Source organism: Oncorhynchus nerka, linkage group LG22 (assembly GCF_034236695.1).
Source record: "Oncorhynchus nerka isolate Pitt River linkage group LG22, Oner_Uvic_2.0, whole genome shotgun sequence".
NCBI classification, from domain to species: domain Eukaryota; kingdom Metazoa; phylum Chordata; class Actinopteri; order Salmoniformes; family Salmonidae; genus Oncorhynchus; species Oncorhynchus nerka.
This window is the reverse complement of record NC_088417.1, coordinates 56,850,507-56,865,275: the sequence shown is the minus strand read 5'-3', so window position 1 is coordinate 56,865,275 and position 14,769 is coordinate 56,850,507. Positions and strand designations below refer to the sequence as shown.

At 45.3% G+C, this 14,769-nt stretch overlaps 1 protein-coding gene across 2 annotated transcripts in view; it reads left to right on the top strand.

The window, feature by feature from the left end:
* LOC115105400 (sarcoplasmic/endoplasmic reticulum calcium ATPase 1-like) overlaps positions 1-14,769 on the top strand; it is an 84,506-nt gene that overhangs the window by 31,995 nt on the left and 37,742 nt on the right. For both annotated transcript variants that reach the window (XM_029627398.2, XM_065007273.1), the window contains exons 6-10: positions 3,587-3,667; positions 4,050-4,135; positions 4,514-4,669; positions 4,836-4,977; positions 9,452-9,618. In XM_029627398.2, coding sequence (XP_029483258.2) covers positions 3,587-3,667; positions 4,050-4,135; positions 4,514-4,669; positions 4,836-4,977; positions 9,452-9,618 — 632 coding nt within the window. The remainder of the gene's footprint in view (positions 1-3,586; positions 3,668-4,049; positions 4,136-4,513; positions 4,670-4,835; positions 4,978-9,451; positions 9,619-14,769) is intronic.

Sequence of the window (14,769 nt, the reverse complement as noted above, 5' to 3'; positions counted from 1 at the left end):
TGGAGGCGATAGGACTACATACAGTAAGTGAGGAGGATGCTGGGAGTGGGAGTTTCAAAAGCCTCTTGCTGCTGCCCTCTGCCTTGCCTGCCTCCTGTGGAGCTACTGCCCCCAGCTCCCACACACACACCTCCCTCTCTTAATCTATCTTTTTCTTTATCTTTCAATCTCTCTTTCTGGTTGTTGAGGAAGAGTGAAATGGAGTGTTGATACAATGTAAGAGATTGGGAACTTGTCATAATGTATGAAGATGAGAACTCCCAAGCACAAAACACATGGAAATGGCATGATTATAGGGGAATCTGATTAATTATATAAACACAGGATGTTTTCTGAAATCATCAAACTAGAGGTTTGCCATAGTCCTACTCATTATGCACACATGTATGTGATTTATGAAGTACTGAAATGTTCTTAATCAATACCTTGGGTTTGGTCAGTGCTTCACTTCCTGATGGAGGTAGATGGGAGGCCAACTATCGTTCCCACACCCTGTAGGTCATGGAACATCACTAATCACAGTCAGGTTGCCTTGCCAAATAATGATCATCCTGCACTACCAGACAAGGGAAAAGACAAGATGGAGCCTTTTCCAAAGGAATCACCTTGAAAAGCGTACTTGGTGCATTCTGTTATTGGCCTTGTTTTAGTGTTTTACTGAACAGCAATTAATTAGGCTGTCTGATGACAGGATTTGCTCTTTCTGGAGAACATCTTGTACAAAAGGCTGTGTTGAGATGTGTTTACCTCTGCAAACCAAGTAACTTCAAACCATTACAGAATGGCATATTGATTGTGTGCTCAACATCCGTTGCAACAGCGCTAGTTATGAAGATTTCGGGCTCCTTCTGACTTGTTGTAAACCTCCTACTTTGAAGATATAGTTGTATTATAGAAGAAGATTGGGCCATATTTACGAAGATAAGCAATCATTTCAATGTAAACAGTTTATCAAACTCCAATTGTATCAGCCAATTGAAATCGTTGACTTACGTGACAACACTAAATTGTAGCTAACTTCACTACGTGATTATATCCTGGAACAAATTCTTCATCAGCCTATCAAAGATATTTGACTATATCCACCAACCAATGGCATTTTTCTTAAAATAGGTCAACTGGCCACTAGTGGGATATTTTAAACCTTCAATGTTTTTTTTTTTGTTTCGTTGGTCTGTAACAGAATGTTGTGTGCCAATATTGCATTGACGTGTCTTTGCCTAGGCTACTACTAAACAAAAATGTGATAATGTTGTCTTATCTGTTTCACACATCCATGTGCTTAAAAAAAAGAGAAATGTAGTCCTTTACAACAACAAAGAGCCTTGTGGATTCATCAAATAGCAGTCATGTAACATTATCACCATCACTTCTAGGTGGAACACTGCTAAAGTGGTTGACTTGAAATCGATAGTGCACTTTTATCATGGGTTCGAGCCCCCCAACATCAAGCTTTTTCTTTTGTTGGGGAAAACTTTTCACTGCAGGTCCTTTGCTCGAATTCAAAACGCATGTGACGAAGTGGATGGTTTCTAATAATGTCATAAAGCCTGTTAAACGTGGCTGGCTACATGTAAGTGTAGCCTACTAATGATAGTCTACACTGGCTCCTTGCCAGAGGAGGGCGTAATCACTCTGTGGGTAGGCTCCACCTCACCGGCTTGGAAGCCGAGACTTTATGGAATACGATCAAGGAGGTTAATGGGGTTCATCATGACTCGAGGTGTACCATACACAGTCCCATATGCATTAATAGGTTATTATAGCACAATGAGGAAACGATCTGATGTGAATGAATGTAGGCAATAGCTATGTTGATTTGGCGTTCCTATAGTAGCTTACAGAAAAGGCTAATTAGATTACTTTGTCAAATATAACTAATTCACCATCTGATACTGATACAGCTAAGTGTCTTCCGCAATTTAAGACTATATTCGTCGTCTGAACTCGCGATATGGTATAATCAATGAGGGGCTATGCCTTCTGTGTTCCACGACACGCTAGTGGAGTGGAACTGACCTTCCACGGAGTTGCATTATTACCATAGCTATAATTGAACACATTTGCCGTTTAGAAATGTGTTGCTTTGCAGGTAGAGAGATGTGTTCAACATCAAACTGAAGTAGCTAACAAGTTTACTAGCTAGCTACAGTAGTTGCCTTGGTAACCAACCAGACTTGCTAATTTAGCTAACCAAGCCATCAGTCCTAGCTTGCTATTATAAAAATCAAACTCAACAAAGCGAATAACGTTTTCAATTCGACCTTTGCTTTCAACAGCAGCTCAAACAGAACATGTAAGACTGAACTATTCCGTGCGTTATAGGGAAATGGCGAATGCCCTTCAAGCCAATCAGAAACTAATATTCAACAATGCCATAAAATAACTGCAATACTGCCGTCTGTAGGAGGATGGTGAGAGTACACCCAATTTGTCATTCTCATCCTCCTCGACAAAACAGATTATAAAAATGGTTGTAAACCTACATTTTAGGTGTACACGTCCATGTAATATAGCCTACTCAATATAATTATTAGGCAATAGCAGTGTGTTTGGGTGCAAGGCTGAAAGATGTAGCTCCTTATTAGCGGTTTGTTGTGGGCTTCTCTTCACTAACACAGTACTAGTAAATCAAAATTATGGGGGGGATCAGTCAAATATACGTGATGGCTGCTTTGATCAGAATGTGCTGAAATATGTCAAGGATGCTTCCATGAACATGTGTTGGAACTACTTTGACTATTTTAATTGGCTGATGCAGAACTTGTTGAACGATATAATCACTGCCACCTGGTGAGGTTAGCATAGGGCTAACGTTGTGCAATTTTTATCTGGTGGGCCCAGCTACAATTTTAACTCTGTATTATTATTTTACTCCATTTCTGGAGCTTAGTTAAAGCAGTTCCAGCATAACTGTCCTGGTGTAACCCAGAAAACGCCCCAACATTGTTTGTGAAGCTGTGACAAGTGTACAGTGGAAGCAATGTGCATGGCTCAAAAAGACGTTAGGTGCCACAGGCCCATGACACCTAAACACCCTGTCCTGAAATATGACTTTCATAAACAACAGCCAAAGAGGAGAAAACAGATTAAAGACATTACATGCATTAATCCAAGCTGCTTGTATCTGGCTTTATCGCGCTGTGATATGGGAACTAAAAGATTTCTCTGATGCCGAGTGCGAGTGTGGAATCAATTTGTTGGGATTGCGTTGTGACTCGATCTGTGTTGGTGCCTGCTGTTCGTTGACTTGTGAGTCTAAGCCGGGGCTCATTTTTTTGCTTGTGGCTTTGTGTGAAGGCTGCGATAGGTTGAAAATGAGTGGTCACCTGGGGACAGCTAGGCCACTGTCTTCTCGTTTCCTTTGTCATTACATCTCCTGGCCCGCCAGACTCTCACTTTCCCAGGTCACTACAGAGAGCAAAGATATAGTCATTTAAAATCAAACACACCTTTTTGCTTTTTGTCTCTCTTCCTTCGCTTCTGCTTTCTCCCTCTGTAGAATGTTAACCTAATGCTTTCATTCAATGACTTTGTTTTTGACTATCTGTCTTCTAAACCCAGCCTGTATTGTTGTGTTGTCTAGTTGGTGACAAGGTCCCTGCTGACATCAGGATCACCTCCATCAAGTCTACCACACTTAGAGTGGACCAGTCTATTCTCACAGGTAGGCTCCATTCTGGCTGGCTGACTGACTGTCAGCATTTTGTTACTTGTCCTGTTTTTGTGTGGACCCCAGGAATAATAGCTGCTGCTTTGGCAAAAGCTAATGGGGAACCATATTAACCAAACAAACTGAATGACTGACTGGCTGGCTGACTTGCTGCATCTTGTGAGATTCCAAAGCATGCTACAAATGTGATGGGCCGAGTAGAATAGACTTTTTAAAACAGTCGACAACATTGTCAAACAAATACAGAATAAGATTAAACCTCTGGCCTAGGTGTTCCTCTTACGATTAAATACAATGTTCTAAAACCTGTGTAACATCTTACTGTTAATGGCTTGTAGGATCTTGTGTAACAGTGTGTATTAATCTGTCTCTGCAGGCGAGTCTGTGTCTGTTATCAAACACACTGACCCCGTCCCTGACCCCAGAGCTGTCAATCAAGACAAGAAGAATATGCTGTTTTCCGTAAGAGATACACTTCCTGTTTGGAGCCAACTCTACTCCCTCTCTTTTTCACACACACAATGTCTCTCTCACACACACACACACACACACACACACACACACACACACACACACACAGGCACACTATCTCTCTCTCTCTCTCTCTGCTGCATTCATCAGCCATATCAGGAATTCTCCCTTTTGAATCAGCTGTGTGTGTGTGTGGTGTTGCAGCTCTGTTCTCTATGCATCATTTCTTTAGATGTGTTCAGCAGATCATCTGCGTACCTGAAGGAGTTAGTTGCAAGTAGTGGTCCAATATAGATGCAGTATGCATGGTTTGATATCAGTGTGTACTATATCACCATATTAACTCTGTGCTAACCTCTTCCTGCTCAGGGCACTAACATTGCTGCGGGGCGAGCCATTGGCATCGTGGTCTCCACCGGCGTGTCCACGGAGATCGGTAAAATCCGGAACCAGATGGCTGCCACGGAGCAGGAGAAGACTCCTCTGCAGCAGAAACTGGATGAGTTTGGAGAGCAGCTCTCCAAGGTGGGTTTTACTATAGTTGTTGTATTAGTTTATTTATTATATAGATATTATCATATCTATACGTTTTCTGTCTGTGTTTGCTGTGATGTGTATGAGCCATGTGACTTGAAATCCCAAGACAAATGTACATCCTCACCAAAATACAGACAATATTTTGAACTTGAAGGTCATCTCCCTGATCTGCGTGGCCGTCTGGGTCATTAACATCGGGCATTTTGGGGACCCGGTTCATGGAGGTTCCTGGATGCGGGGGGCAATCTACTACTTTAAGATCGCTGTGGCCCTGGCTGTGGCCGCCATCCCTGAGGGTATGTGAGAACAGCTTATTTCCTTCCATCTGCCTCTCTCTCTCGACCCCCCCTTTCACTGTTTTCCCTCTCACTTTCCAAATACCATGTAAAAAATGAATGATCCTATGCTGTCCATTAGTGATGCTTGAGTTGAATAAGGAGAATGATACATTCAAAAAATCTATAAATGTATAATTCTTGTACAATTTATAGGCTACATTTAAGATTATTCTTTCATTATTTTTAGGTTGTCAATAGTGCGTAAGCCTAAGCTTCAAATCAAATTTTATTTGTCACATACACATGGTTAGCAGATGTTAATGCGAGTGTAGCGAAATGCTTGTGCTTCTAGTTCCGACAATGCAGTAATAACCAACGAGTAATCTAGCTAACAATTCCAAAACTACTACCTTATACACATAAGTGTAAAGGGATAAAGAATATGTACATAAAGAAATATGAATGAGTGATGGTACAGAGCGGCATAGGCAAGATGCAGTAGATGGTATCAAGTACAGTATATACATATGAGATGAGTATGTAAACAAAGTGGCATAGTTTAAAGTGGCTAGTGATACATGTATTACATAAAGATATACGTATACATATGAGATAAATAATGTAGGGTATGTAAACATTATATAAAGTAGCATTGTTTAAAGTGGCTAGTGATATATTTTACATCAATCCCATCAATTCCCATTATTAAAGTGGCTGGAGTTGAGTCAGTGTCAGTGTCAGTGTGTTGGCAGCAGCCACTCAATGTTAGTGGTGGCTGTTTAACAGTCTGATGGCCTTGAGATAGAAGCTGTTTTTCAGTCTCTCGGTCCCAGCTTTGATGCACATGTACTGACCTCGCCTTCTGGACGATAGCGGGGTGAACAGGCAGTGGCTCGGGTGGTTGTTGTCCTTGATGATCTTTATGGCCTTCCTGTGACATCGGGTGGTGTAGGTGTCCTGGAGGGCAGGTAGTTTGCCCCCAGTGATGCGTTGTGCAGACCTCACTACCCTCTGGAGAGCCTTACGGTTGTGGGCGGAGCAGTTGCCGTACCAGGCGGTGATACAGCCCGACAGGATGCTCTCGATTGTGCATCTGTAGAACTTTGTGAGTGCTTTTGGTGACAAGCCAAATTTCTTCAGCCTCCTGAGGTTGAAGAGGCACTGCTGTGCCTTCTTCACTATGCTGTCTGTGTGGGTGGACCAATTCAGTTTGTCTGTGATGTGTACGCCGAGGAACTTAACTAACTTAGTGCCCAACTTTACATGCTCCAAATTTCCTACACACCAATCACCAAACGCTTTTTTGGTAACAGGCAGAAAAAGTTATGCTACACTATACAGTGCCATCAAAGTATTCAAACCCCTTTTCCCACATTTTGTTACATTACAGCCTTATTTGAAAATGGATGAAATAAAAACAATTCCTCAGCAATCTACACACAATACCCCAAAATAACAAATTTAAAAACATTTTTTTACTCGGGCCTTACTGAAGAGCTCAGCTCAAATAAGCAAAGAGAAACGACAGTCCATTACTTTAAGACATGAAGGTCAGTCAATGCGGAAAATTTCAAGAACTGTGGAAGATTCTTCAAGTGCAGTTGCAAAAACCATCAAGCTCTATGATGAAACTGGCTCTCATGAGGACCACCACAGGAAAGGAAGACACAGAGTTACCTCTGCTGCAGAGGATAAGCTCATTAGTTACCAGGCTCAGAAATTGCAGCCCAAATAAATGCTTCACAGAGGTCAAGTAACGGACACATCTCAACATCAACTGTTCAAAGGAGACTGTGTGAATCAGGCCTTCAATTGAATTGCTGGAAAGAAACCACTACTAAAGGGCACCAATAAGAAGACTTGCTTGGGCCGAGAAACATGAGTAATGGACATTAGACCGGTGGAAATCTGTCCTTTTGGTCTGAGTCCAAATGTGAGATTATTGATTCCACCTGCCGTATCTTTGTGAGACGCAGAGTAGATGAACGGATGATCTCCGCATGTGTGGTTCCCACCGTGTAGCATGGAGAAGGTGTCTGGGTGCCTTGCTGCTGACAGTGATTTAGAATTCAAGGCACACTTAACCAGCACTGCTACCACTGCATTCTGCAGCGATACGTTATCCCATCTGGTTTGGGCTTAGTGGGACTATAATGTTGATTTTCAACAGGACAATTACCCAACACAACTCCAGACTGTCTAGGGGCTATTTGTTCAAGGAGAGTGGTGGAGTGCTGCATAAGATGACCTAGCCTCCACAATCAGCCGACCTCAACCCAATTGAGATGGTTTGGGATGAGTCGGACTGCAGAGTGAAGGAAAAGCAGCAAACAAGTGCTCAGCATATGTGGGAACTCCTTCAAGACTGTTGGAAAATAATTCCAGGTGAAGCTGGTTGAGATAATGGCAAGTGTGAAGAAAGTCAATGAGTGGCTACTTTGAAGAATCGCAAATCTCATATTTATGTAACACTTTTTGGTTACTATGTGATTCCGTTATTTCATAGTTTTGATGTCTTCGCTATTATTCTACAATGTAGAACATTGTAAAAATAAAAACCCTTGAATGAGTAGTTGTGCCCAAACTATTTGACTGGTACTGTAAGACCCTTTGCTATGAGACTTGAAATTGACCACAGGTGCATCCTGTTTCCTTTGATCATCCTTGATGTTTCCACAACTTTTTTGGAGTCCACATGTGGTACATTCAATTGATTGGACATGATTTGGAAAGACACACACCTGATTCATGGGGGGTCCTGTCTATATACGGTCCCACCGTTGACTGTGCATGTCAGAGCAAAAACCAAGCCATGAGGTCGAAGGAATTGTCCATAGAGCTCAGACAGGATTGTGTTGAGGCACAGATCTGGGGAACGGTACCAAAACATATGTGCAGCATTGAAGGTCCCCAAGAACACGGTGACCTTCATCATTCTTAAATGGAAGAAGTTTGAAACCACCAAGACTCTTTCTAGAGCTGGCCACCCGGCAAAACTGAGCAATCGGTGGAGAAGGGCGTTGGTCAGGGAGGTGACCAAGAACCCGATGGTCATTCTGACAGAGCTCGAGAGTTCCTATGGACAACCACCTCTGCAGCACTCCACCAATCAGTCCTTTATGGTAGAGTGGCCAGATGGAAGCCACTCTTCAATTAAAGGCACATGATAACCCGCTTGGGGTTTGTCAAAAGCCACCTAAAGACTCTCAGACCATGAGAAACTTTTTTTTCTGGTCTGATGAGAGGAATTTGTCCTGAATGCCAAGTGTCACGTCTGGAGGAAACCTGGCACCATCCCTACGGTGACTCATGCTGGTGGCAGCATCATGCTGTGGGGATGTTTTTCAACGGCGGGGACTGGGAGACTTGTTGGGATCGAGGCAAAGATGACCGGCGCAAAGTATAGAGCTCCTTGATGAAAACCTGCTCAGGACCTCGGACTGGTGCGAGGGTTCACCTTCCAACAGGACAATGACCCTAAGCACACAGCTACGACAACGCAGGAGTGGCTTTGGGATATGTCCTTGAGTGGCCCAGGCAGAGCTTGGGGTGTGTGTGTGTGTGTGTAGATTGATGAGGGGGGGAAACTAATCCATTTTAGAATAATGTTGTAACCTAACAATGTGGAAAAAGTAAAGGCCTGAATACTTTCCAAAAGCACTGTATATGCAAAAGTATGTGGACTGGACACTGACTGCAGGTCTATAACCTCTCACATTGCCTTAATAATAACTCCTGTAGAATTAAGCATTTCTTGCAGTAAAATGATACACCAAATGTACATTTTGTTTCGGGAACAGGATGGAGAAACAATGATTTCTTTCAGCGTCTTGGGAGAATGTGAATGCACAGTTAGGACCTCTGTAGACGGTCCCTATCTTTTCAAGCACATAAAATATGCATCCAGGTTAAACTGAAATATTATCAGAAACACTTTGGGTTGTTTTCACAGCTTTCTATTTCCTTACTACTGGTCAAATTGATGTAGTTTTGGACATTTTATAGAATTTTCTCCCAGATCCCTAAACAGAAGCAGAGATTGTGTCAACTAGATTGAAGCATTCATTCGATCATTTATGCTATTATTCTGGTGAGCAAGGGTTTATTTAGTCTTCTAGGGCAACATAAAATGGCAGAAGAGAAGCTTCCCCTATCTAATTCAGTTGAATAACTAATATCCTACCAAAATGTCAGAAATGATAAGCAGAAACATATCTAAATTAGGCACCAAAAAACTCCGAACCTCCTGTCAAAAAAATTGTTATGCCATCTCTGACTAGCCTATAGTGCAATTTCTATATTTGCAGATTAGTCTGGTGCGGCTCTCAGATTTGTACTATGTCACATAGTTGGGAGGTTGTGGATGGATAATTAGCAATTGCGGGCGACTGCTGGTGAACAAACCGCTGACCCGTGCACCACTACTGTCCATGTTACTGTACTGTATTGGTCCATTCCACTCTATCCAATCCTGCCTCTCTTACCCCCTCAGGTCTACCCGCTGTTATCACCACCTGCCTGGCGCTGGGGACCCGACGCATGGCCAAAAAGAACGCCATCGTCCGCAGCCTGCCCTCTGTGGAGACCCTGGGCTGCACCTCTGTCATCTGCTCTGACAAGACTGGCACCCTCACCACTAACCAGATGTCTGTCTGCAGGGTGAGTCTGGGAACACTTTCAAGGGATATTAGTGTGAATGGTTTGATGTGCGACTGTAATATTAGTGCGATTGACAGCTGTTCACATGCGCTGTGATGACGCTTTGACGTAAAGAAAAACACGTTTTTAAAGTGTTAAGTGCTTTTTTGGTCTTGGGATACTACCCGACAACCTTTTGGTTGCAGGCCCACTTATCTAACCACTAGGCTACCTGCAGTTGTAGAGGATGTTTTGTCATTGTACCGACCCAGGATATTTAGTTTCATCGAGTTTAGAGAAAAACCAAAGCATTGTAATCCACTTTCATCTTTATAAATGATTGACACTTCCTTCATACTGAGACGCCTTCAGTCAGTCAGATTATATTCTGTGTTAAGATTAGCCTAATCTCAAAAGCACATCTGTGTTCTTTCCAGTGAAATACTGTTAGTGTTGGGTTTGGACACGCAGGCGCGTGTGTGTACACACACACAGGTTTTGGATGGGGGACAGGTGGGGTTAGTAGTGATGGAAAATCCCTGTGATGTTGTAATGTTTACCGTCAGTCAGCCATTTGAGAGGTGTAGCTAGCCTAGACCGGGCAGGCATGCAGGCTGGCAGGACCAAACGGCACACTGTACTGTAGGTCACAGTACTACATGGCCCTCTCACTGACCCTGAGAGAGGCTGGCACAGACAGCTAGCAGGCAAGAAGCTCAGAGCATAGATATGTTTTCAAATGTCAAACCTGCAGCTGCTAAATAACCATTGGAGACCTTTATGTACAGAGAAATATGCTACATGCACAGTGCAAGCACAGGAGTCAGAGAGACACACCCATATTGTCACTCTTGTGGAATCCCACAGCCCATCCCATTCCTCTCCACACCTTGGTCGGGTGGGTGGGTGTGTGCCTGCTCTGCTCTACCACAGAGGAAATGCCAGGGCCACTGTTTGTCTTGGCTTCCATTTAGCCTCTGGAGCAGGATCTGGCTCACACCCCACCCAGCGTGCACACACACACACACACCGCCTAACCACAGTGAACTCCTCTTACCCTCACCTGACCTCTCACCTATGAGAAAGATCAAACTGCATTTCAAATTTGTTGTACCTCTAAATTGTACATGCTGGCCAGTGGTCATGTTATTTGCCAATTTGGAATATGAAAGTTGCCTTTAAGTCAATATTTTAATCACATTTTATGACTGAGATGAAGCCTGTTCCCTTTAAGGTAGCCTAGGCAGCTGCTAGTGGGTGCTAGAGCTCCACGATCTTCAAGGCTTAATATGCTCAGCTGGTAATACACTCGTGTCCCGCAGTGATTGGTTCATACATAAAACATGATTAACGGGGGCTGAGCTCGAGCGGTGTTTGAGACAAGGGCGGATCCCGAAGGGGCCCGGGGCCGCGTCTTTTTACAAAAAAACTCAAGAGTCCGAATGTTTTGAACTACAAACGATTTAAAAGCTATCCATGAAAAGCTGAGACTTTTCATGGATAACAAACATGCACCTGTTTTGCTCTATGACGCTCACAAGCTACAAGAGTCGTTAGAAGATCATAGGATATCCCAGGACATAGTGTCTAATACTGTAATAAGCTCACACAGTTGCTGACACACACTCCACACAGTTGTCACGGACTAGTTGGATATTCATTTCCCACTGAGCAAACAACGGTTATCATTCATATAAAATCATTTTTATCAGGTTTTTGCTTTGGCGGACCATTTTCTTTTATTGCCATTTGTCAATAATTCATGAATGCAACTGTTTGTCAAGTTGTTTTGTGTTGTACTTGTAGCCCTGGTTGTCCTGAAAAGGAAATGGTAAAATACTTTATTGTGAGGCTAAATATAAGGGCTGGACATGCAGATAAAGGAAAGTCCGATACATGGAAAGCTGATTTTTGCTGGGGTCTTGGGACTGATAGGGTTAACTAGCCGCTGCAGAAAACACAGGGAAAAGATGCATACTGTCATAATAAAACAATTTCCCACCGCCATGCTAGATGCTACTTCCTGATGTTGTGCCCCACGTTCAGCCAGGGGTAAACAACACTGTTGCAACCTGATTGGCTAAACGCGGTGTGCAACATCCTGAAGTTGTCATAAAATTCCAAAATGGTGGTATTTTAACATTTACATTACATTTAAGTCATTTAGCAGACGCTCTTATCCAGAGCGACTTACAAATTTGTGCATTCACCTTATGACCTCCAGTGGAACAGTAGTGCATCTAAATCTTTTCAGGGGGAGGGGGGGTGAGAGGGATTACTTTATCCTATCCTAGGTATTCCTTAAAGAGGTGGGGTTTCAGGTGTCTCCGGAAGGTGGTGATTGACTCCGCTGTCACTCCACCATTGGGGGCCAGAGCAGCGAACAGTTTTGACTGGGCTGAGCGGGAACTGTACTTCCTCAGTGGTAGGGAGGCGAGCAAGCCAGAGGTGGATGAACGCAGTGCCCTTGTTTGGGTGTAGGGCCTGATCAGAGCCTGGAGGTACTGAGTGCCGTTCCCCTCACAGCTCCGTTGGTCTTGTAGCGGATGCACTTCAACTGGAAGCCAGTGGAGGGAGCGGAGGAGCGGGGTGACGTGAGAGAACTTGGGAAGGTTGAACACCAGACGGGCTGCGGCGTTCTGGAAGGGAGCCCAGCCAACAGCGAGTTGCAGTAATCCAGACGGGAGATGACAAGTGCCTGGATTAGGACCTGCGCCGCTTCCTGTGTGAGGAAGGGTCGTACTCTGCGGATGTTGTAGAGCATGAACCTACAGGAACGGGCCACCGCCTTGATGTTAGTTGAGAACGACAGGGTGTTGTCCAGGATCACGCCAAGGTTCTTAGCGCTCTGGGAGGAGGACACAATGGAGTTGTCAACCGTGATGGCGAGATCATGGAACGGGCAGTCCTTCCCGGGAGGAAGAGCAGCTCCGTCTTGCCGAGGTTCAGCTTGAGGTGGTGATCCGTCATCCACACTGATATGTCTGCCAGACATGCAGAGATGCGATTCGCCACCTGGTCATCAGAAGGGGAAAGGAGAAGATTAATTGTGTGTCGTCTGCATAGCAATGATAGGAGAGACCATGTGAGGTTATGACAGAGCCAAGTGACTTGGTGTATAGCGAGAATAGGAGAGGGCCTAGAACAGAGCCCTGGGGACACCAGTGGTGAGAGCACGTGGTGTGGAGACGGATTCTCGCCACGCCACCTGGTAGGAGCGACCTGTCAGGTAGGACGCAATCCAAGCGTGGGCCGCGCCGGAGATGCCCAACTCGGAGAGGGTGGAGAGGAGGATCTGATGGTTCACAGTATCGAAGGCAGCCGATAGGTCTAGAAGGATGAGAGCAGAGGAGAGAGAGTTAGCTTTAGCAGTGCGGAGCGCCTCCGTGATACAGAGAAGAGCAGTCTCAGTTGAATGACTAGTCTTGAAACCTGACTGATTTGGATCAAGAAGGTCATTCTGAGAGAGATAGCGGGAGAGCTGGCCAAGGACGGCACGTTCAAGAGTTTTGGAGAGAAAAGAAAGAAGGGATACTGGTCTGTAGTTGTTGACATCGGAGGGATCGAGTGTAGGTTTTTCAGAAGGGTGCAACTCTCGCTCTCTTGAAGACGGAAGGGACGTAGCCAGCGGTCAGGGATGAGTTGATGAGCGAGGTGAGGTAAGGGAGGGGTCTCGAAATGGTCTGGAGAAGAGAGGAGGGATAGGGTCAAGCGGGCAGGTTGTTGGGGCGGCCGGCCGTCACAAGACGCGAGATTTCATCTGGAGAGAGGGGAGAAAGAGGTCAGAGCACAGGGTAGGGCAGTGTGAGCAGAACCAGCGGTGTCGTTTGACTTAGCAAACGAGGATCGGATGTCGTCGACCTTCTTTTCAAAATGGTTGACGAAGTCATCTGCAGAGAGGGAGTAGGGGGAGGGGAGGAGGATTCAGGAGGGAGGAGAAGGTTGCAAAGAGCTTCCTAGGGTTAGAGGCAGATGCTTGGAATTTAGAGTGGTAGAAAGTGGCTTTAGCAGCAGAGAGAGAAGAGGAAAATGTAGAGAGGAGGGAGTGAAAGGATGTCAGGTCCGCAGGGAGGCGAGTTTTCCTCCATTTCCGCTCGGCTGCCCGGAGCCCTGTTCTGTGAGCTCGCAATGAGTCGTCGAGCCACGGAGCGGGAGGGGAGGACCGAGCCGGCCTGGAGGTAGGGGACATAGAGAGTCAAAGGATGCAGAAAGGGAGGAGAGGAGGGTTGAGGAGGCAGAATCAGGAGATAGGTTGGAGAAGGTTTGAGCAGAGGGAAGAGATGATAGGATGGAAGAGGAGAGAGTAGCGGGGAGAGAGCGAAGGTTGGGACGGCGCGATACCATCCGAGTAGGCAGGGCAGTGTGGGAAGTGTTGGATGAGAGCGAGAGGGAAAAGGATACAAGGTAGTGGTGGAGACTTGGAGGAGTTACTTAGTGGAAGAACAGCATCTAGTAAAGATGAGGTCGAGCGTATTTCCTGCCTTGTGAGTAGGGGGAAGGTGAGAGGTGAGGTCAAAAGAGGAGAGGAGTGGAAAGAAGGAGGCAGAGAGGAATGAGTCAAAGGTAGGCGTGGGGAGGTTAAAGTCGCCCAGAACTGTGAGAGGTGAGCCGTCCTCAGGAAAGGAGCTTATCAAGGCATCAAGCTCATTGATGAACTCTCCGAGGAACCTGGAGGGCGATAAATGATAAGGATGTTAAGCTTGAAAGGGCTGGTAACTGTGACAGCATGGAATTCAAAGGAGGCGATAGACAGATGGGTAAGGGGAGAAAGAGAGAATGACCACTTGGGAGAGATGAGGATCCCGGTGCCACCACCCCGCTGACCAGAAGCTCTCGGGGTGTGCGAGAACACGTGGGCAGACGAAGAGAGCAGCAGTAGGAGTAGCAGTGTTGTCTGTGGTGATCCATGTTTCCGTCAGTGCCAAGAAGTCGAGGGACTGGAGGGAGACATAGGCGGAGATGAACTCTGCCTTGTTGGCCGCAGATCGGCAGTTCCAGAGGCTACCGGAGACCTGGAACTCCACGTGGGTCGTGCGCGCTGGGACCACCAGATTAGGGTGGCCGCGGCCACGCGGTGTGGAGCGTTTGTATGGTCTGTGCAGAGAGGAGAGAACAGGGATAGACAGACACATAGTTGACAGGCTACACAAGAGGCTACGCTAATGCAAAGGA